General features: G+C 34.1%; 1 protein-coding gene across 1 annotated transcript; it reads left to right on the forward strand.

The window, feature by feature from the left end:
• Positions 1 to 1,516: 1,516 nt before the first annotated feature.
• On the forward strand, positions 1,517 to 23,674 carry LOC129279590 (nephrin-like). Its single transcript, XM_064111528.1, has 11 exons — positions 1,517 to 1,683; positions 3,451 to 3,783; positions 4,134 to 4,475; positions 4,827 to 5,135; positions 5,498 to 5,809; positions 11,852 to 12,145; positions 16,116 to 16,136; positions 16,897 to 17,121; positions 17,397 to 17,549; positions 18,392 to 18,426; positions 19,932 to 23,674. Exons 1-11 carry the CDS (start codon positions 1,617 to 1,619, stop codon positions 20,175 to 20,177), a joined length of 2,337 nt encoding a protein of 778 aa, XP_063967598.1. The 5' UTR covers positions 1,517 to 1,616; the 3' UTR covers positions 20,178 to 23,674.
• Positions 23,675 to 24,910: the final 1,236 nt, after the last annotated feature.

Raw genomic sequence — 24,910 nt, forward strand, 5'->3', positions numbered from 1 at the left:
ATCGCCCCCAAAAGGGTTTGTAACTTCACATACACGTATGAATTCGTTTGATTGATTGATTGATTGATTGATTTTATTCGTATTCGTCAAGAATATCACAGGAGATTACAATGAAATTGAGGAAATACCTTGACAGAATAGCCCATGAAAGCCGAAAGGCTTATTTCCAATGGGGTCCTATAGTTAGTATAAAACATTAACATATTGTAACAAAAAAATATAAACTACGACAAGTACTGGAATATTGGGGGAAAAAAATACATACAAACATATCCATCAGTCATATAATTTGCAAACATCTGAAGCAAACAATAATCTTCCTAATATGTGAAACAAGATTATATTTTAACATACCCTAATGTATACATTATCTACAATACTAGAAACCAACTGTACAAAATGTGTTATTTTACTGGTAATGCTGTTCTCGGGCAGCTTCCAGTTTTAGGTGATTTTTTAATGCACTCTTAAATTGACAAAAAAATTTAACGGCTTTTATTTTATCAGGAAGAGCATTCCACGATTGGATGCCATTAAAATAAAAAGTGTTTCCAATATGTCCTTCACGTTTTATCTATTGGCTCATTCTAAATTTGCTATAATTGTTACTATCGATCAAGAAGGAAGTGTATATTATCATTTCAAGGATTGTTTGGTTTATATGTATTCCACAGACTAATGGTAACAGGTGACATTGTGATTAGTAGCAAGTTTTTAAGAGTACAACAATCACAGCCTCTTCCCCCTGATGTTCAAAGTATGCTAAAAGATCCTCTCACCAAAGACATAATAGTTGGTGAGATAGAAGAGAGACTCTGATTCGGAATAACTTTGTATACGCCGTTCTTGGTGAAATAGATAGGCCTTGTAGGGCCTTGTACTGATTAACCTGCAGAGGACCCGGCCTCTATTATTTATCACTGGAATCATTATTTTAAAGATTTCACTGTCCACTTCTGGTATCAATCCATTTTAATTCATGTAGGTGTGGTTAATCATTGTACCCAGGGAATGAAAATACTTTTTTTTTACAATTTCACTTTGAATTTTACAATTCCGGATTCATGGTAGGGCGCCCTCTTTAAGCGATACTCAAGTCACCAATTGAATTATTGTACCCCGAGCACAGACTTTTCTTGTGTGTTTGCTGTTTGCTAATATGCTTAATTATTGCTGAAATTTCTCTAAAAATAGTTTCTGAAAATTTGAAACTTATTGTAGAATTAGAAACATGTAATTTCTTCTCAAATGTTAACAGCCAATCAGAAAACAGCATTTTAACGACGTCATCAATATTTGAAAATACTTTTATTGAATTCTACGGGTGAAATTACCCCTTTCTACCAAATTCAATCGTACAAATGTGTGAATAATGGGTTTTGGCGCACTTTGGGTTCATTCTGGCCCACTGTGCAGCGGCTTCGGCCAATCACAGCGCGGCTCACGCCCGAGTGGAGCCAGACAATAGCTCCCGACGCTATATAACCCGTGCGCAGCAGCGTTTTTGCTCACGTTTGCTACATCGTGAGACAACTGGTTATTTCTTCTACTCAATCTTCTGTCTGTCGGAATATACAGAACGTCTTCGCATTGCCTATGATCACTGAACATGCTGAATGATGACGTCCATTTCAATGCAAGTAGTTCTCAGTCTTTGCCTTGGAATTATCATCTCACAAAGCTGTAAGTATGATGTGTATTGTAATTTCCTTCATGAAAATAGTTTGTACGAAGCAAATAAGCACTGTTCATATGAGTATGCATGGGTTAGCATCGATGCGTGAATATGGCCCCTAAATTATTCGTAGGCCACATGAGGGATGATAGTTACTTTAACCAACCGCGTAGCCACAATTTCATTTTGGAGGGGGCGGTAAATGCACGCGAAGCGTGCCAACACTTACAGAGCGCGCGAAGCGCGCTCCCTAAGGGGTGGGTGCAGGGAGGGGGAGTTTCCCCCTCCCGCGCGAAGCGCGGAGCTTTTGGTGTTTCATAAATTAAAATGAAAAGGAGCCGTCTCTCTTGTCTCTAGTACCTATATCAGCTCCAATTCAGTTGACTATATTGTGATTTTTGAACCTTGTTTTCATGAACCTTGCTTTCAAAAGTGATTGTGAACGCACAAAAAAGGTAATGGAGGAAATAAAAATAATAATAACCCCGCGCAAAGCGCGGAAGCTAAAGCGTTTTATCAATTTTTTTGCCATGAAAAGGGTCCCGAGAAACGGGTATTCTCAAAAATATATTGAATACTTCCCTTGGAAAGATCAGATTTGATTACAAACAGTTTAGCGACAGTGCATATCTTTAACTCGCAAAACAGAGGAGAAGAAGTGTATATACCAGGTGGAAGATATTCCTCCCCGCGCAGAGCAATGAAACTCTGAAATTTCAAAGGGCGGACGTTTCATCAAATGCAGATAGGCCTATGTCTATTACCCCATCGGCTCTAATTCAATTGATTTTCTAAGATTATTGAACTTCATTACAAAGAAAATAATGCTCAAAAAGTTGAAACTTCTGTGATTTATTGAAATTATATAAAAAAGGATGCCTAATTTCTTTGACTAGTCCTGAAGCGCTTCATTTTGAATTATAAAGAAACTTAGGTGTCATTCAAAATTTCAAACTGAGGGCGCAAAACATGACAGGATATGAATGTGCAAGGAAATGACATGAAGTTTAATAGAATTTGATAAAAAATATTGTACTTTTTTATTTAGTATATACGACACGAATTTTATACCTTCCCCTTTTTAAATCAGGAAACCGTTTGCCCCAAAATTATGGTTGTTTAGTAATGAGCTGAAAAGCGGGAGAAGTTGACTTTATGGAGGTGACGGCAGAAATTGATATAAAGATTTTACCCGCCCGGAACCGACCCGGCCAGAAGTTGCGCGATCAATCAAAAAAAGATAACTTCATATAATTCGGTATAACTTTACTCTAATTCCATGCCCTAATGTATACATTTGAACTTTAACTGGCAAGAAACACATATAGCTGAGGTGGAAAAACAGGGTTAGAGAAAGGGTGGGGGAAACAAAGGAGAACGTCAATATTGTCATTTAACCGCGCGCAGCGCGGAAGCAAAACTCATATTTAGAGCAAGAGTGAAGGAGTTTAATTCTCTTTTGAGAAAAAAAAAAGAATAAAAAGAAAAAAAAAACACAAAGCTACCTTTCTTCCCTTTCCTCCCTTCCCTTTTCCTTTTCTCCTCTCTTTTTTCCCTTCTTTTTTTATTTTTGGGGACGTTTTGGGGGGGGGCGACCGCCCCCACCGCCCCCCCCCTGGCTACGCGCCTGACTTTAACGGAACTCCGAATATTCTACTAGGGCATCTAATTTCATAATTCTATATCTAAGAAATGTATGCTTTCACGTAAAATGATTTAGACAAATGAGGAATGATGCCTCTAATACTTGAATGTATTGTGTTTTTCATCGCAAGCTCCACCCACTTTGCTCTATGTCATTGATGGAGAGGGCAACATTTACTACTCAAGCAACATCTCTCTAACCGTAATAGCTGACCAACAACAAAAGATCATATGTGAAGCATATGGAGCAAGGTCCACTGCAGTATTGGAATGGCGTTTACCTGATGATATGGCAGTTGTTCATTATGATCAGTCTGATTATATTCAAGAGGGCTTTTACATCTCTCAGAAAGCCGTGACAATAACACCCTCAAGGGATAACCACGGAAAGATTCTTAGCTGCATCGCATCACATCAAGAACTATCAGAAAACCTTCAATGCACAGTAAATATGAATGTACATGGTAGGTATTTTGTATAAATATATCTGTCTCTAGGTTATGTATACCGATGGCTGCCTCATTTACCAGCTTGTCATCATCCATTTTACACAAACCTCTGTACATTGAGCAATATTACTCTTAGACCAATCGATTACTTTTTCTTGCAAATATATTTATTTATCACCCGATGATAATATTCTACGTATACCCAAAAATGTAAGCAAACGGCGTGTCTCTTTTAAAATTCATCAAATTCTTCATGCCATTTAGCATCTTTTAATGATATTCATTACAATTTTTAATGTCATTCCTTCCCTTTTCCCCTGTCTTTATCTCTCTTTATCCCTCGCTCTTTCCCTTTTCCTTTGAAGTTCTTCCTATGAGTGTGCTGCTCTTTTCAACTGGAGGTAGCCAGTCCCAGTCAAGACTCATATACGTTCAAGAAGATTCACCGACTTCAATCACTTGTAAAAGTATTGGGTCATTCCCAGCGACTGAACTATCCTTTCAGTTAGAAAGTGGCAATGGTCTCGGCGAAAGAATTCTTCCAAATATCTCAAGCGAAAGAAGCATTTTGGACGATGCTCTGTTTGACACCGAAGGGACTGTAATCTTACACTTAAATATTGTGCATCATGGACAGTACATTAAATGCTTCGCATCGCTTGAAGAATCTGTAGTGGGATTGGTGTATGCCGAAGTAATCGTTAACGGTGAGTTCTTCTTCACCCCTTTAGGTTTGCAATTTTTGAAACTGCATTCCTTATTCATACACAATGTTGATGAAATATTTTCCCCTTTTAGGTGTTATCCGATGTTAACCATGATCATTTGCATGCTGAAAAAATATTCTAAATAGTATTGTTTAGGATTTCATACAATTTTCATTGCTAAAAAGGGCCACGTCGTCATCGCTGGCATTGAGGATTTCACATAAAGAAAATGAACGTTTGCAAGATGTGTTTTCGACCCCTTCTATTACTTACAAAATACATTAAGTGGGTTCATATTGAACACGAACTTATTTAAAGGCATGTTTATCGTTGTTTACGTTTCGTTCAAAGGCCCGCCAGGAGGCATCAAAATGACTTTCCTTGGGGATCTGTACGACGACATAGAAATAAATATATCCTGCAATGCTGTTAATGGATACCCCGCACCGTTAATTCATTGGTACATTGGATCAACAAATCTTACAGAGGATTCATCTTTAAACACAAGTGAAAATACAGCTGGTCGATATGATGCTGAAAGCACGCTTACTCTAATACCGACGAGATTTGACAATGGGAAACAACTTCTCTGCCGGGCACTTCAACCTACAACACTCAAAGCTCGTTCGGTGAATCAAAGCTTGGTTCTGAACGTAACGTGTAAGTTCTGATTCTGGTAATCATATAGCTTCGATAAGACTGCTTGGCTGGTCGGATGGATAGGAAACTTTTTTTTTAATACAATCGACCTTAATCATATTTTCCTAGTTGACCCATTGGCTTTTAAAGTATTTTTTTCTCTGCTCTTCCTGCTCGCATGTTTAGTAGTTGTTTTAAAAATTGTAAATAAAACTATAAACGTCACCACGAGACAAAGTAATTAGACAACGTTTTGTTTTCCGTCTTGCCTCTTTCTAAGAAAAAAAAAATCTCTATCGATTTCTGTCCTTTTCGTTTGATCCGTATGCTTCTTTTATTTTATATTCATTACTAGCAAATTGCATTTTGTCTCTTTGATCTAGATGCTCCCGTTGTGTCAATTACTGTCCGACGTCGTACATCGAGCAAAGCAAGTGGGACTACTGAGCTCGTGTTGATATGTAAAGTGGACGCTAATCCTCTTGTCACTACCTTCGTTTGGCTTTGCAACGAAACTGTAGTGTCCAAGGACACCAATAACTACAGATTCATCGATACAATATCGGAAAACGCAACACTAACGTCCAGTGTACTTGTGATTCAAAACCCACTCTCCAAGTATTATTCTGTTTATAAATGCACCGCTGTATCAGAATATGGCTCGGGAAGTGCGGTATTCGATTCCCTTTATCTGTGTAAGCTTATTTCCCCCCATTTTCTAATAATCGAACAACAAATTAAAAATATTTAAATATTTCTAAATACTTTGTGTAATCTTTATTACATAATAGATGTCGGTTTGACTTGCATACTGGGAGAGTCATCATTTTTAAGGCCTGTGGCTTATAATGTCTCGCAAACATTGCAAACTAGTTGAATTTGATATGTTTCACTTTAAACTGAATAGATAATAAGGAATAAATGAATTAACAAAATTTGTTTAAATGAGAAATACACACAAATAACTGAGGTGCTAAATGTTCGGTGCTGAGTGAGATTCTACACTTGAAGTGCCAAAATCAGCACTTGAAGGGTTAACTTTTACAAGGAAACCGAAACGTGCTGAATATTTGAGTGCTGAAAACGAGTGCTAGACGAGAAAAAATGAATGACCTATTCTCCGCGATTTTGAAAAACAACGTGCATAACATCACAATTATTATGATGGTCATTTCAAAAGGTTCCTTGGTTGTATACCGGTATACAGATCGGCACGTGAGACTAGCGCAGAGGCGATGGATATGAATATTCATGAGGAGGTATTGACGTCATTTGGTCTCAAGATGGCGCTCTTTATTTTTGATGTCAATTCTAAATAATGCATCAAAAGAAAGCTCACATGGCAAAATTTCTCTTCTTTATATATTTTTTGAGTTCTTTCAGTTCTTTCTGACCAATGCAATACATTGTATGGACTCAGAACTTGTTTATGAGTATTGTGAAAAGCGAAGAGTGAAATCTAAAAGAAAGTTTTGAAAAAAACCAATGTCACAATTTACCTTTAAGTGCCCCCTTAACATCTGTAATGTGATGAAATTTAAAAATATTTTTGAGGAACAGATTTTCATAAAAAAACGTTTTTCCTTTCTTCAAAATACACTTATTATTAAAGAAAATTTCATTTCTTTTACCATTTGTATCTTTTTTGATAAAAATATTCATATCAGACCAAATACATAACATTTCTCGGTAATATTTTGGTAATCTAACATCGACCATATCAGGGGAAAAATTGCAGTAAAATATTAAAAGACCACCAAATGTTCTCAGGAGAAATTAAAAATATCTTTTCCACTTTGCTCTCTGGTCACCAATAACTAAATAGCTGTATCAGAGGCGCTTCTTCAATATATAACAAGATATGCAAATCAGCCGCAACCTCTTATCAACTACAATCTATAACTGACCTAGTTTCTTTTGTTATTTATCAACGAATGTAGTATTAGAATTACACAAATCTGTCTTTAATTGCTGATAAATACCATGCAGTTTGATATCAATGACTATTCGCTGCAATTAAAAAGAGCAATTAAGATTCCTCTTAAGTTGTATCATCTATTTTTCCTATGGCCTATAGAATTCATTCTTTTGAACTGGGTGTGTCCATATATACGCTTCATTTGAAACATGTAAATGTGATGAGGTCATTGATATCAAACTACATGGCATTAACCTACAAATAGGTTATTGCTGTATCAGAGGCGCTTCTTCAATAAATAACAAGATATGCAAATCACCCGCAACCTCTTATCAACTACAATCTATAAGTGACCTAGTTTCTTTTGTTATATCAACGAATGTAGTATTAGAATTACACTAATCTGTCTTTAATTGCTGATAATTTACATGCAGTTTGATTGCCAACATAAATAACATAAATCATATTCCATCAAACTAGATAATGTGTAACAGAATTAATATATTTCATATTTTACACGAAAGTGTCGTCTCTCGTCTCAGGTGTGACATGATGAGCGGAAAAGACCCCCACAAATTTTGGGAATGAGTTTTTCTTCATTTCCCTCCTTCATTTTCTACATGTACTTCCTATTACCTTTTTCTTTTTCTAAAAATCATGAGTCAATATTTCATAAAAGTATCAAAAATCGAAATAGTCATCAATGGCATTTTTTTCCCATTCCTCTCATCCTTTATTTCCATTATACACGTAGTATTATGATCAAATAAACTTTAGATGAAGGTTTTCTATTCATTATTTTTCAACATTAACCCAGTTTGAAAAAAAAACAACAACAACAAAATTCCAATCAGTTATAATCTGTCGTCTTAAAAAAACCGTTATGAATCAATAACCTTTCCTATGTAGTGTGTGTGTGTTTAAAATATAAGCTTAAGCTTCAGTTTGTTTGCAGGTTTAAATAAAGAAATGTGGGACTAAAGTAGCGATCGTTTGCAATCGATCAACACTCTTCGAACGTACCGGACCGCGGAATTTAAGTGAGTCCGACGACGACAAGGAGCCTACTACGAGTTAGGTCTAACGTTATGCCTTCTTCAGTTATTTGTGTAGATAGGAATAACCGTCATTTCTGAAATTTTGGGGATTTATTTAACAATTTCTGGATATGTAATGGAAATGCATCACGTCACATCCAGAAAAAACTAAGAAATGTACGTCCATGCTCAGTTCATCTTAATGTTCAGGGTATGTATTTCCAAAATAATAAAGCTCTTTGAATTGTATATGGGATATCAGTTAGTTAAGAGAGAGATTTATCCAAATAAAACACCTTTTCATTAATGAATTGGCATTCGTTAGCGCATGGATTGATAATTTACCCTTTTTCTCCCTCTTAATCTCTTTATTTATTTATTTTTCTTTTTTATTTTCCCAGCCGGTCCATCTTCGATGAATATATCATAGAGATGTATACACATAGAGATGTACATCTCTATGTGTATACATCTCTATGGAATATATTGACCAGCCATTCCATGAATATATTTTTCTACGTGTATGGCGCCCTCTTGTGGATTAGATGTTATCACTTACACGGAAATAACATAATGTGGGACTAAAGTAGCGATCGTTTGCAATTGATCAACACTCTTCGAACCGGACCGCGGAATTTAAGTGAGTCCGACGACGACAAGGTCAAGGAGCCTACTACGAGTTAGATCTAACGTTATGCCTTCTTCAGTCATTTGTGTAGATAGGAATAACCGTCATTTCTGAAATTTTGGGGATTTATTTAACAATTTCTGGATATGTAATGGTGAGTGGAGCCAAAGAATTAACAGTTTTCTATAGAGATTGAATGAGTGTGAAGCTTAGCTTGTAAAATTTTTAGTTTTGGATTTGGTCTAACGTCAAAGATTTGTGGTGATGTCTGCTTCTGGATGATAAAATTGAGTAAGTTGATCTAGATTTAGGCCTAGGCCAAGATCTATTTAGGTCTAACTTTTTAACGTATTAAATATAGATCTAGGCTAAAGTCTAAAAGTTAGAAAAATCTAGCGTAAAATCTTGCTACCGACAACGTAAGTCAGTGTTAGCAAAACATTAGTTAGATTTGGTCCTGGACCTGGTTCGACAACAAAAAGATCAGGACCACCTCCAACAGTAGTCTGACATAATTTAGTTCTAACGTTAGATCTAGCTTAGTCATGTTTATCTCATCTCCAATTAGATCAGAATCTGCACCTGATCATGGCTCAACATGCATTCTCGATCTGCCTTGCCCTTGCCCTTGGGCTTAGCCTTGGGTCCTGGACCTGGACTGGACTCTAAAATTAGATCTAACAAGTTAGGCCTAAACAAACTTGATTTTTATTAGAAAATGGGCATTGGATGTCCATTGGATTAATGTTTACATTTTCTCATTTCCAAAATGTATAAATACCAGTGACTGTATTTATGATATTAGACTAGAGAAGAAGTGTGAACCTTGAAACACCTACCGTTTATTAAAATGAAACATTATTTTCAATAATTTTGTCTTCAAGCTCTTAGTTGATATCGTGTTTTTCTGTTAGAAATAATGGACATGCACTGCAAAGATAGCCATAACCATTCATAGATAAATAAAAAGGTGTCTGCCTTTTAAGCTGGTTAAGTCGATATTCCTACCTAGAACTGTATTTTGATTGACTTCGGAGATGATGTGTTTTTCTTATTTTATTATTATTCATCATCAGATTTTGGGACAAAAGTTTGGAAGACATTCTGTGCGCAAAGTCTTTTTCCATCTTTATAAAATATTTGCTAATAAGTATTTTAGTTAATTTATTTTCATTTAGTTCGTTTGTTTCATTTTTTATCAGTTTACCTACTTACTCAGTAAAAAGTATAAGTCACCCAATTTTTAGAGGGGGTATTATCGTCCCCGCAGTCATGAAGTGTAAGTGTGTTTAATTGTGTGGGCCTGCGTGTATTCGTATTCGACCGGCGTGCTTGTAATGCCATAGAAATTGTTTTTTCTTATAGAAACTAAAACATGGAAGTGTCGAAACCTCTTGAAAAAATACGCAATTCTGCTCAAAGCGATTTTTTCCTAAATGATAAGTTTCTTGATTCTGAAAGTACTATCCACAATATACAGTATTCTTCATTGGGATAAGAGAAATGAACTCGGCAGTACCTTTGCATAATCAGATTTTGGATTGGATATTTGCCGTCATCACTTAAGAACCAGTTCGATTTATATTACAAACTTCAATTGGGGAATCATATTCTACTATGGCTCGCTTTTATCGTCTTTTGAGAAGGTAGAATTGTGGATAATGATAATGTAAAATTATAATTTCGTTTTAAATATAGTTTGAATGTAGTCCTAATTCGCACACATTTTGTCACCTGACAAAGATATTACAAACTGCAAGATTGATTGCAATACTTTGTCGTTGGTATTATGTGGAAATTGTAAAAAGGAAACAAATTGTGCAATGATGAAAGCTAAAGAAAACAAAAAAATAAGAGGAATATAAGAGAAGGAAAAAAGAAGAGACCGACAATTGGCAAAGAAGGAAAGGTATATGCAATGAATGGGAAAAAAAAATAGAAAATGAGATAGAAAACCAATACAACGGAAGAGAAAGAACGCTTTTGCCAATCAGTCAACAAACAGTTGATGTTAATATCATTCGACAAATCGGCCAGTCAATCGATCCGTTGAATACGTAGAAATCAAGCATGTTTTTATTCATTTTTTTCGACTATTCTTCAATCACATTTTACACACAAGGTCCCTAATGAAAGAAGAAAATTCAATATTTCAAGTTAAAAACTTTGTTTTTTGAATGGATCAAATTCCAATTTCCTCATGCGAATTGAAATTTGGTAGCACCAATCTCCTTTATTCTCTCTCAGTCATGAGTACATTATGAACATCGATGTGGGCTTTATAGATGAAAGCTGTGACGCATATCTGTTCATTGATGTACATCACATTAAGAAAATTTATGACTATGATAGCAAAAGCTTTCGCTGAATTACGGGTTCGTTTTTTTCTAACATAGCCTTTTGTGTTTTGATATACAGTACCAACAGATTAATCAAAAGGATGATTAAACACAATTAATCGATGCAATTATCCACTTTGTTTAGGCCTACTGGGTCAATATAAGCAGTATGTACGATCGCAATAATTTTCGCTTTGGCATGCTATCGAACAGAACCTGGTAGGCCATATAAGTATAAAAAGTCAAGTATGACTTAAAAAACAAGAGTGGGACGTGTTGGACTTATATAGGTTCAGTAGTGAGCGGTCTGTTGGCGTCCCTAGTAAAAGGGCCCTTGCAAAAGTCTCTATCGATTATTCAATGATCGTAAGAGCGTGAATGCCATCCTCACGTGTAGATCAGATAGTAGACCAACAGCCTCGATCTCCTGGCAATGGGATGGCACAGTACTCAACAACAGCACCCGTCATCAGATCCACCAAAGTCCATCACAAGAAAAGACCTTGACTACGAGTGTTCTGATCATTTCTAATATTTCGTCAGAAGACAATGGCAACTATACATGCTTTGCTGAGACGACGATTGGGAACGATAGCGAGACTATGGTCCTCTTATATTCTGGTAAATCTATTGATATCAGACCGATGCGCATTTTCATTAATGATTCTCTCTTCCCCCATATGCCCTAGAGGAATGTATCCTTTGTAGCCGAAATGTGATATGGTTGTACTTTCCAGGCGTAGTTAATGATTGCTTTACACTATTGTCTTATTGTCCCACAACCGTTAACATCAAGTCTTTGTAAATCCATACAGCCATCCCAGATCCACCTTCTCGGCTCATCGTCGACCAAAACCAGACGACATCTTCAACTCTCTTCATTGCCTGGCAACCAGGGTTCGATGGTGGGTTTCAACAGACGTTCAATCTGGAATACTGTACCAACGACACAAAGCCAAAGGAGGACGAGTGTGGTGTTGTCACCAACTTGACAAAGTCATCTTTCAGACTTAATGGACTGAATCCTTTCACCTGGTACCGGTTGACACTGTGGGCAGAGAACAGCGCAGGGAATAGCAGCACGGTGACAATAGTGGCTTCAACAGCTCGTAAGTTTGTATAAGCAATGAGAGTGAAATGAAATCATAACAAAACAAAATGTTAACATCTTCTCTACCAAAGCAAAGATTATAAACATTTTATCAATGAACACACACACACAAAAAAGATCTTCCTCTTCAATTCGAGATAACATATACATGTATATATTTGCTGTTACAGTGGAAAACATCGCAAGAATGTATTGATTTGTTTAATGACTTTCATTCTTTAAGGATGTTTCTTATCTTAAGATACTGTAATCAGAATGGTAACTTCTTCTTTACACAAGGCTTCCAGAATAAGTTAGAGTATCTAGTGTAGAATATAAGGTTTGAAATTAAACAATGCATGAACATAGTCCTGACATTTTTTTTCACCATGTGCAATTTATCATGTTAACTTGTATTCAAAGTTTAATTATCACCTGAAAGTAATGAAAATGAACATATGTGTAATTTTGGGCCCGATCAGTCTTTTTTTACCTCTGATGAATTCAACGAATACAGTATAAAGTTGAATAAAAATAGTAACTATATTTTTTCTGTCTTACATTGTAATTGCAGGAGCATGAGAAAGAATTTTGATAATTTTGTTTCTTTCATAGCTACTTTGGATGTGCAATTCTCATTGTTAGGTATAACAGAAACCTGGCTCAAAGAGGTAGATTCTTTTTATAATATTGATAACTATTCTTTTTTAGCAAATGGACGAGAGGAAAAAAGAGGTGGTGGAGTTGCATTTTACATTAGAAATGATCTAGATTTTAAATGTAGAAATGATTTAGATATAAATAATGAATACTTTGAGTCTATTTTTGTAGAGATTATAAATTTTAGGAGAAACATTGTAGTTGGAGTAATATACCGTCCGCCAAATCAATCAGTGCAATGCTTTATGAAATCTTTTGAGAAGATTTTAGATGTTGTAAATAGGGAGAATAAATAATTATATTTAATGGGAGATTTCAATCTAAATTTATTAGAAGTCACATCTTGCCAAAGAGTAAACGAATTTCTTGATGTATGCATGTCTCATAATATATATCCATTGATTTATACTCCAACTCGGGTAACCACTCATTCAGCATCCTTATTAGACAACATTTTTACAAATGACTTGCAAGAAATATTTTCTGGTGTTATCCTTTGTGATATCAGTGATCATTTTCCAGTGTTTTCCATATCAAATTAAGAACTGCTTCTTAAAAATGAGAATAGTTCCAATAAACGTATTATTAATTCAGAAAATACACAACTTTTTGAGCAGAAAATTAGCAGTGTCTCCTGGCATGTTAGAAGTCAAGATCCAAATATAGCTTATAATATTTTTTTGCAGAAGTTCTTAGATATATACAACTCATGCTTTCCTGTTAGACATATAGTAAAAAGAAAATTAAAAAACAAGCCTTGGTTTAACAAGTCATTACGCAAACTCTGTAATAAAAAATGTCATTCATATAGAAAATATTTAAAATGTAATACTTCAGAGAACTATGGAAAAATACAAGCATTTTAGAAATAAAGTGTCAAATGAAATTAGGAAGGCAAAGAAAGAATATTTTAAATGCAAATTTGAAAATGCTGCTGGTGACATGAAAAACACATGGAAAATTATCAACACGTTGCTGGGTAGGGGTGTAAAAAATAAGGTACTACCAAACTCTGTTGTTTGCAATGATGTTACAGTTAAAGGGAAAGGTGCAATATGCGATACTTTTAATTCATTTTTTGTAAATATAGGCCAAACATTGTCTTCCTCGTTTAAAAACAGTGGTGATTTTATGCAATATGTAAATGTGCAATATGTAAATGTAATGAAAAATAATTCAATTTTACTCCATGTACATCTAAAGAAGTTGATATTGTTTCAAAGTTTAAAAGTGGCAAGAGCCCTGGTTTTGATGGTGTTTGCAGTACATTGGTGAAGACTGTTATTCATATATTATGTTATCCATTATGTGATATAATTAATTTGTCTTTGAGTACTGGCACGGTTCCAGATAAACTTAAAATTGCGAAAGTCATTCCAATTTATTAAAATGGATCAAAAGATGAATTGTCAAACTATATGCCTATATCTGTCCTCCCTTTTAAAATTCTTTTTTTTATAGAAAAATGTGTGTACACGCGTGTATATAATTTTCTGGATAAATGCAATATTATTACTCCCAAACAATTTGGTTTTCGAGCAGGACACTCCAATCTTCTGCCATTTCTGAATTTATTCATAAAGTATCAAATGCCTTTGATAATAAAGAAATCATGATTGGATTATTTTTAGACCTTAGTAAGGCATTTGATTCTCTTGATCACATAATTTTGTTGAAAAAAATGGAAAAATATGGTTTTCGAGGTGTTGTAATGGATTGGTTTAAGAGTTATTTAGATAATCGAAAGCAATACGTAGTATTAGATGAACATGAATCTCAGAAAGAGATTGTAAGATGTGGAGTGCCCCAAGGTTCAATTTTAGGGCCATTATTATTTATTTTATATCTAAATGATATCTGTAACATTTCGAAAACATTAGAATTGATATTATTTGCAGATGACACTAGTGTGTTTATGTCTCACCAAGACATTACAGTTCTTCAATATACATTTCATTCTGAATTCAATAAAATTGTCAAATGGCTAGAAGATAATAAACTTTCACTTAATATAAAGAAAACAAATTTTATGGTATTTACAAAGAATCAAATTGATACTACTCAAATAAGAATTAAAGTAAAAGACTCATTTATTGATCAGGTCACACAAACAAGTTTTCTAGGTGTCTTAATTGACAATAAACTTACATGGAAGGAACACACTGGTGTCATCTGCAACAAAATATCTAAACGTGTTGGTGTATTTTATAGTTTGAAATTTCTTTCTAAAGAAACCCTAATGACTCTATATAACACTTTAATTTTACCACATTTATATTATTGTGTTATCATATGGGCATGTTCCAGTTTGCAGAATACAAATAGACTTCTATTGTTGCAGAAGAAAATAGTAAGAATTGTTACACATAGCCAATATCTTGCCCATACCATGCCTCTCTTTCATAGCCTGAAAACTCTGAGAATGCCTGATTTATATATTTATCATAGTGCAATTTTTATGTATTTATGTTACAAACAAATCTTACCAAGTTCTCTTTTACAATATTTTCAGTTGAATAAAGATATTCATGAATATCTAACCAGGTATGCAGAAAATTTTCACATTCCCTTAGTAAGAACATCAGTTTCTCAAAATAATATTTTTTTCAGAGGTCCCAAAATCTGGAATAGCATACCATTAGATATAAAATTAAGCCCATCATTAAATAGTTTCAAAAGGAAAATGAAATTTTATTTACTTCAAAACTATTCACAGGTGCTATGATTTTACTCAATAAGATGTGTGTGTGGTGTATATGTGCGTGTGTGTGTGTGGGTGTGTTTGTGCGTGTCTGTCCATTTTTTTTTTTTTGTAAATAGGTGTTGATGATTGCATGTATGCACGTACCTTTAAATTTTATCTTTTGTTTAAATCGGTTATGTAAACTTTGGTTTATAATCATGTTTGGAGCTTGGCTTTTATATAAGGCTCAGCCTTTCTGCCACTCCTTATACTTTCATTTCTATCCGAGTAAAGTAATTTTTCATTCTTGTTTTTCTTTGTATCGTTTTGCTTACTATTAATGTCATAATTATTTCTATTATAAATTGTCTATGTTATTATGTCTTTATATATGTTTGTTTTTAATGAAAGTATTAAATAAATGAATTGAAATGAATTGAATTGAATTGAATTAATGATCGTGATCAAGACATAGTTTCAGTTTATGAAAATGCTTATCCACTTGATATTTTCATATTTGCTTGCATTGAAATCGAAACATCACAAACCACACTTTCTTGCTCGAGATAAAGGACCACTTATGAAATGTCAATGAATCATATTTCTGTTTCTTTTTCTCGAATGTGCTTCCGTGTTGGGCATACAGCACTTCAACCAGAGAACTATGGTAAGAAAGAGGCCTTATATTAATTACATATTTTCGCTCTACTTTTTCCTTCTCCCATTAAAACATTCACTTTCTATGCGTACATGTATTGGCAAAGATGGCCATTATTACCACATGGTACGTGGATCTTGCAAATCCATCCAGAATAAATAACTTGGAAGATATTGCTAGTCTGTATGAAGAAACTAATTACCAAATGAGTGTATTTTAATATTTGAAACATTTGGATAATAATAATGGTACATTAAAGTAGATGATAAAACAATGCCTTTGGCAGTTGTAATAATTTGGGCATTTCTATAATAATTGATGATTCTCTTACTTCTTAATAAAAATAAATGTTCATGATTTCACAAGGAGAGAAAAAACGGTAACGAAAAGACAAGATATTAAACAAAGTCATGAATCGTAATACATTCATTGCAGTGAAAAGTGTGACTTTAGATTTTCGGTGAATATTTCTTTCTTACCGTTTGGGAGAAATAGACAAAAACGTTTGTTCCCTCTTTTAGTAAAAACCCATTAACATTACAACTCAGTGATATTTGTATCAAGAGTTGGATCTTATTCATTTATTCTTGGTAAATGTTGCTAACATTTCTGCTTGTTTTATTCGGTTTTCTGAATAAAGCGCAATTATAAATCAATATTTTATCTCTCAAAGTCATGTTTACATTTATGCAGTAATTTGATAGTGTTCGGGTGTTTTTGCGAGGTACAATATTACTATTATACCTTTTCATTCATTTTAATTTTACAGGCGTAAGCGTTACTCGAGTCAAGGAGGGAAAAGTACTTAAAATATCGAAAGAAAATAAGTCGGAGGAAGTCTGCTTTGTTTTGAAGACCTCACAAGAGAGTTGTCCTCTTGTGAATGAATCAAAGTGCATTGGCAACGAGACAGAGATCATCATTGACCCGGAAGATGACGTAGTTGTGGTGACCTATGGGAGAGGGTTGTGTAGTGAACCAGCCGATATAAAAGGTAACCGTTTGTAGTTTGAATTTTTATGGCGACACTATGCGTGGGATAAATTGTGTTCGGCTCATAAGTAGGACTTGATACATAAACGCTACAATTAATTTGCTCTCTTAAACAATTAAGCAATAACTGTTCCTATCATTTTAATAAATTTCAAGCTTATGAAATATGGGGCCATCATGCACAGTGATATTACATTGATTCTTGAAATGGTTATAACGTGATGATGTATTCACAATTAATATCTCATTGGTCGGGGTTTTACCCTCTCATCCTAGATCAACCTGGTCAGAAAGTTCCATCAAATAACCGAGGAACTCCTTACATGATAATTGCTATTGGTGTGATTGCTTCAATCGGTGTCATCATATTAATCTCACTTGGTCTGATGTACTTTTATGGATTGATGTGCTGTACCAAACGGAAAAACGGTATGTTTCAGAGTAAATGATTTAACCCTACCAATATTCAACACGAAAGTATTAACAAATAAATATGTCCATATCCAATATTCCAGTACTTATTATCCCCAATCTCCATTTATAGTAACAATATTTTTTTCAAAACTTGTCATTCATTTCACTATTTGATTTAACACTCAATATCAGTTTGTTTGTATGTTGTTGTATTTTTTCTTTTTTGTGATTCCAACATCTGTCGGGATGTTGATGTCCACAAATCCATGACGTAACGAAACTTTCATGTAATTAAATAAGTAAGAACAACCACCTTTCAATACATAGATAATAAAGACAACAGCCATTCTTAATTAATAACCGACATGAACGACGTGTTTGATAATAAATTGAAAGGGGTGTTTTTCTTTTTTTTTCTCTCAAAACGATAATAATGCGTGCATGGATATGTTTTAATGTATTGGATGTATGTGCTCTCTGAATACATAGCCCCCCCCCCTTGTTCCGGGAGTTGTACATTATATTTAGACAATTTAGGACACTATTTTTCTTCTAAATTTCTATATTTTAAGTTTTTACCCTCGAACACAAATTTCTTCATATACATGTATATCATCCTTATTTTTTTTTTTTTTTGAAAGGAACAGGTAAAAGTCTTAACATCAATGAAATATGTTAGTTGTGTGGTAATTTTGGATTACAAACTGTTCGTCAGAGTTATAAATGCAGTCGAGATTCAAGATTCAGGTGAATAAAAGATGTATCTGACAAGTAATAAGTATTTGTTTAAATTGTTTGATTATTTGGTTATTGCACTGACGATTTCATGTCCTGGATTTTTATGCATTCCATTACAGCCAACCGAAATGCAACTCAACATCAAGACAGTATGGTATGTTCATTATTATCTCCTTGATTATTTTGTTTTTACATAACACTGAATAATGTATTTATAATTAGGTATTTTTTCTAGGTAAAAGAAAAATATAGAGAATGGAAATTATTCAAAAATTAATATGATAATGGTTCAACTATTAGTTAAGTATAATACTATTATTTGTTTTAAACGTAATAGTGAATAATGCCTTCATTATAAGGTATTTTTTTTCTACTTAAAAAAATATATCGAAAATGGAAATTAAAAATTAATATGAAAATGGTTCAACGTTTAGTTAAGTATAATAATATTAATGTACTTGTATACCTATGTGTAAACTGTGTATTGATATTAGTATTTTCCCCCTTGTTTCATATTATGTTTTTAAAACTGATTTAGTATCTTTAAAAATCCATTCTGATAGTTTAGAAAGGCAAAATATGACAAAATAGTTATCGGCACAATGGATATCTTAGCAATTTATCGCTTTTTCGATTAGGTCCTTTACATCTTTATACAAACATTCCAAATAAGATGTCTGTTAAGTATTAAGAATCTTTTTTACGTTCCCGATATAACATGGTTTGCACATTTCTAATGCCCATACATTGAATAGAATACATATAAATGAGAATGCAAAGAGAGCATAGTCTGTAATAGAATATTACTCGGGAGTGATGAAATTGTTACCATCATCTGTGTATTCCCATTGGTTTGTTTTTTTAAAATACCCTTTTTAGAGCATGCGGATACTTACGTCAAGTGCTCATACTTTTTTTTTGCCTTTTTTTTTATTTTGTGGTAATTTATTATTGTGTTCACAATTCATTAGCCTTTTTCAAGATGCTGCAATGCTCCTGACAAACTTGATTTACCAAACTATTTTATTTTATCAATAGAAGTGCATAATCATATAATCTCATTATCGTCATTTCACAACATACAGTACATAAAATAATACAGACATGGACGCTAGACGTAGCTTTCAAAGGTATCTCATTTAATGCTAGCTTTCGGCCAGTAGGGCCTTTATCAGGCCTTTATGTATTGAAACAAACAAAACCATACTAATAAAATCATAATAACAACAATGTAAATAAAGAGTAACAACAAGTACAGAACAGAAGGATAACAATAAATTACAAAAAATAACAAAAGAGGAGGTAATGGATTATACGAGATGGTTGAGTACAATAGAAAAAGATTTGATAACTTAAACTGTGAAGAAAGACATATTAAGGCAAAAAGGCAAGACATGGTATAGCGTTCATGCCTGGATTCTTTTAAGCCATGACGCGCTGCAACACACTTCGTGCACAGGACCCTCTTCATAATATATGTATTGTTTTTGTGGGGAGGGGGTGAAAATGCCTCTATATTAGAGTCGTAGTAAATGAGATGACAACTACCACCCCATAAAATATGCATGGTCTAAGTGAACATTGGGGTAACTAAACAATTGCTTTGAGATAATCTCGATCTGTTAAAAAAAAAACAACCCATCCATTTTGTTATCAAAGGAGGGACAAGAAATCTATACTGAACTCGCAAAGGGCCGGCCATCGCACTCCTCAGGGCAAGGTACAAGCTACTACATGGACCTAAAGCCCACCAATCCTACATCAACCGCCGAAGCGACCTCCGAAGGCAGGGGAGACCATGACTATGAAACTCCCAATGTTTCTAATACCGCATATATGGATGCAGACAGTAAAGACGGACACAGGCCAAACCATGACTACGTAAGCCCTAGTTCTTCTCCATAGGGTTCTGAAAGTCAATAGTGGGTTTTCGCCCAGCGTCGTACGACGTAGAACGTACGTGTGCAAAAATCGCCAACTTTCATGGAAACAGAGGCCCGAGCGTTCTTGAGCTCAAATCACGGACGGTTCTTCCGCAAATTAGCGGGCGTCCGCATTAGAACGTAGGATTTGTCAACAGCCGTCAACAGCCAATCAGATCGCTTGTAGAGCGAGCAAGCTGAGCCGATCGATGTAAACACATTCGCCCATCGCGTGCATGCACATGTTGTACTCTACTCTGACTACACTGATAGCTGAAAGCTTCAAAACATGGACTCGAATGCGAGTTTTTCGGTGAGTACCATTTCAATTATACTAAAATCAAGCTAAGTATAATTTCAAAATGTTACAGTAGAAGTTTAAACGAGTATGATTATTGAAATATGATTGAAAAGCCGTTGCATGGCTCGGTCGACGACGCGACTGCAAGACACATGGCACTGCCAGTTGTGTGCACATAGTAGGAACATATACAATGCACATGTTGGCGTGTCAACATTACATGCCAACCATGCCAGCCGGTCGATCCGGCCGCGTTCAGCGATTTGCGAAACTGCTTACAAGCGAGAGTTGAGCGCGACGGACGCACGAACAAAGAGATCGTTCTACGTCGTAGATAGCGTCGTACGACGCTGGGCGAAAACCCACTATTATATGAATACCGACGGTATGGTACTTGAGAGTGAGCCTGATGACCGACAGTCCATCAACCATCTTCACTCGGGAGAAGGAGATGGAGATGAGACTACGACTCACATTTATATGGATATGAAACCTATGCAGATGCCGTCAACTTCTCTTGGTGTGTCTTCCATGGAAGATGACCTACCGGATACAGAAGAAGTTGTGTATGCCAATACATGATAAATGATAGGAATTTGCGACTCATGAGACTGGGGACATTTTGTTCTTTCGCACGAAATAAGGAGAAATTGTCAATCACCTAAGATTTCCTCTAAATGAAAGTAGGAACTCGAGTTAAGGTTGAAAATAAACTTTGCCTAAAACAATAGAAATGAGATGATTTTGTTTTGTAATAGGGCTAGATATACATTTAATATGTTTAATGCTCCAAAAGAGACATATAAAAAACCTTAAAGTTCAATTTGTATTGGTGGCAAAGTTTTATCATATTCAAATAAGCAATTCAGTATTTTCCATCATTTTGTTTGATTCGATTCCTTCATCTAGTACACAATATGCAAATTTGATTAATAAACCCATCCCCAATTTTGATGCTACATATTTTAAATTTAAGAACTACATGTAGTATATGTCTGATTAAAAACATGACAACACTTTTACACACCTTTTACACGTAAGAATCACATGAATGCCATGTAAGTTTATTAAAATTAATGATGAAGAACAATCTGTATTAATCGTATATTTTCAAGTGACAAATATGTTTTCTACGCTTTTCCTGATAAGAAGAAAACAAATATTATGGCATTGCTGTCATTTATTTAACACATGCTTTCTGTACGTAAATCCATCGATTGATCGTCTTCAATTGAGCGTAAGGTGAATCATGCAGAGTATAAATATGTATTTTGTTGTTGCACATGTTTAAACATGTACATATTAAACACCAAAAATATATTGTCTTATTAACAGACGAATTTCAAACTTGTTTCTACTCTGCTACTGATTTTTTTTAAATATATCATCGATGTTTTTATTTAATAATATATATATATATAATAATTTTGATATCAAATTTTGAATTAAAACATAATATGCAATGTAAATTAATAACGGATTATGTTACCCTTACTACGGCGTTTCTAAATTAAGACTTAGAGTCATGTTGTATGATGACTTTGGTGTTTCTTCTACCAAAACAAAACGATATCTTTTACCATACGTTTCTTAATGAACAAAATTGCTTCAAAACGAAATCAAGTTGTGAAATATAAATGTTGATATAATTATAAATAAATATGTTTATTAGTGTAATTGTTGCTTTCGAATGAAACTGATAACCTAGAAGATTTACCGTTGTGAACTGTATCGATGAAATCAAGATGATATTATGGTGATACTGTGAATATATCAACCCCATTACAAATATTGATACTGCATTGCTATGATACTACACGGATGAGCGTTACTTGTCATATCTTTTATTGCAATTTAGAAATAAGTAAGTAATCTATGATGAATTGCATTAGTTTAATCCTGTATTAACTTTTTTTGTATATATTCTACAAAAAAGATGAAGTCATCAGTTTCTATATTAACCTTCACAATTTCCAATTGTTGAAATTAACTATGAACATTATATCGTAGTATAGTGCCATATATTTTAGCATTTCACATTAAACTCTTGTAGATAAATTTCAGTTGCAGAGATAATTTCTCTTTTAATTAACGTAGTCATTATTCATTCACTATTATACCAATTAATTTAGGCATACTAATATACGGGATAAGTATATTTTTAAATGAAAATAACTCAATCTTAATAAACAGTTTTGATTATTAATAAGCATCATCATTCAAATATACTCTACTTTTGTGCAGACATGGTAGAAGCTTAATAAACGCACTGTAGATTTATCATTTACATTATTCATTACTATTCTATATTACGTGCGACATTCCCTTGGTAGACAGAGATGTATTTGATGAAAAAGTTGGATTATCGATAAACTCCATCATGATAAATGCACTCTATAATGCGTACACATTGAGATTCTTTTATTATTATTTATTGTTCATGCGACATTCCATTGGTAGACAAAAATGTTTCTAGTACACTAGTAATGCTATTTTTGTTAAGTCTTGAATATTAATTCATATAATGAAAATGGTATGTTGTAGATATCGTGGTTTTTTTTCCAAGCATGCCCAGTGCCATATCCATTCTTTTGCTCCCATTGGATGCAAAACACATGACTCTTCTACTATTGTTATGTCATGTCTACGAAGATGTTATTTGTCTTCGCATTAAACTTTTTTGTTTTAAACCGGTAAAAATTCTGAACATCGTGACGCAAATCAAATTGCAAAAAAGAAAGGAAACAAATAGAAATATTGATTAACCGTTGCCAGCATTGGGGTTCACAGCTGCCTGCGTGATGCTCTGCCCTGTGCAGCATTTCATAAAACAAAATAAAAAATGATATGAGCCAATCAGTTGTAAAGATTTCAGTGGCTTATCACAAATTATAGTCGGTAATATCAATGGATACGTGGAGCAGTTTCATGAAATGTTCCCCCTTTCCACATCAGGCATGTCTGAGATACCCGTGTCCTACCAGTTACATGTCTTTTGAACGTGGGTAATGTCAAGGAGGTATCGATATAGTGATTCATCCTTGGTAAAAACATCTACTAGTAGGTCCATGGTAAAATCAATTGTTTGAAAGTATCGCCTGTACGTCATTAAAGATAACATTACCATGCGTCAACATGAAAAATTCTTGCAGTGCACTAATAAATTGTTCTGTTTCATTATAAAACTCCGTTAAGAATATTTCTTTGTGTGGACTCATTCAATTGATCAGTTTCCTTTGTACCCATGTCAATAAAAAAATGTGTAATAATGATAAACATACTTTGTTCACTTTGTGAAGAGATTCCTAATTTGGATAGGGACAGAAATAAACAGGGTGGGATGGAAACTGGGAGTATTATAATATGTAATACCCCTTATCAAAAAGTTGGGGGTGAGCGACCACTGGGAAATATGGAAGTAAATGAGAAAATTACTCGGAAAATGAATAAAAGAGCAGGGTGGATGAGTAAGTGGGTGAGTTATCTAAAAGAGATGCATGGGAACATGCAGAGCAAAAGAGAGGGGATGGGATTCCGTAACGCAAGCTATTAAATCAGGACTGAAGATTTGATTATTAAAGATGAAGATAGTTTGACCAATTAAATCAAGTTAGATCTGTTCAGGCAAGCACTTTCAAAATGTGATAATGCCAGGCTAGTATAGTCCCGTAAACGTGAAAACAAAATCATCCACAACAAGCTAGAAGTAGTTTTATGAGTGATTAGAGAACGATTCTGGTGTTTCTGTACGATGATGCGATCCTATTACGTAAAGTAAGATCATAATCACTTTTGTAATTAACATGTACTGATAGATTAAACTTCAAATTTTTAAGGGAATTTCTTGAAAACCAATTCATAATGGAATAAATGAAACTAAACCATATGTTAATATTGATAAGATTTATGATCTTCACTGGTAGAGAAAACAGGGTACCTCCAAATGTAAACGAAATTGAGGATAAATTAATTGAAAATAGAAAATAAGAGAAAATGCTTGCATTGGAAAGGGGAACTTTGTTATTTCACCTTTATAGGAAATGGCAACACTTTGAAGAATCATCCTTATAGTCCTCTACCCCAGGAGCAGTCCTTCCGAGGTGAGGTTTTTATTATTTTTGTTTTATTTCATTTGGGTTTTTTGTTCCTGTTTTTATGTGTTTGTTTTATGTGTATGTTTGTGTTTCATAATTATATAGATTTTTTGTTATATGAAGAATATTTAATTATGCTTTCTTATTCCCTTTGTGATTATAAATTGTTAAATAAATACTTTTTACGGACGAAATATGTCTTAAGTGCTAGTTTATTCGATCAGGCTAGAATATATATCAAAACCTTCTGCTATAGTGACTGTTGGGATTACTCCTTCAAAGAAACAAACCAAAATCAATTTTGAGCTGCTGATGGGGTAA

Source organism: Lytechinus pictus, chromosome 16 (assembly GCF_037042905.1).
Source record: "Lytechinus pictus isolate F3 Inbred chromosome 16, Lp3.0, whole genome shotgun sequence".
Lineage (NCBI taxonomy): Eukaryota > Metazoa > Echinodermata > Echinoidea > Temnopleuroida > Toxopneustidae > Lytechinus > Lytechinus pictus.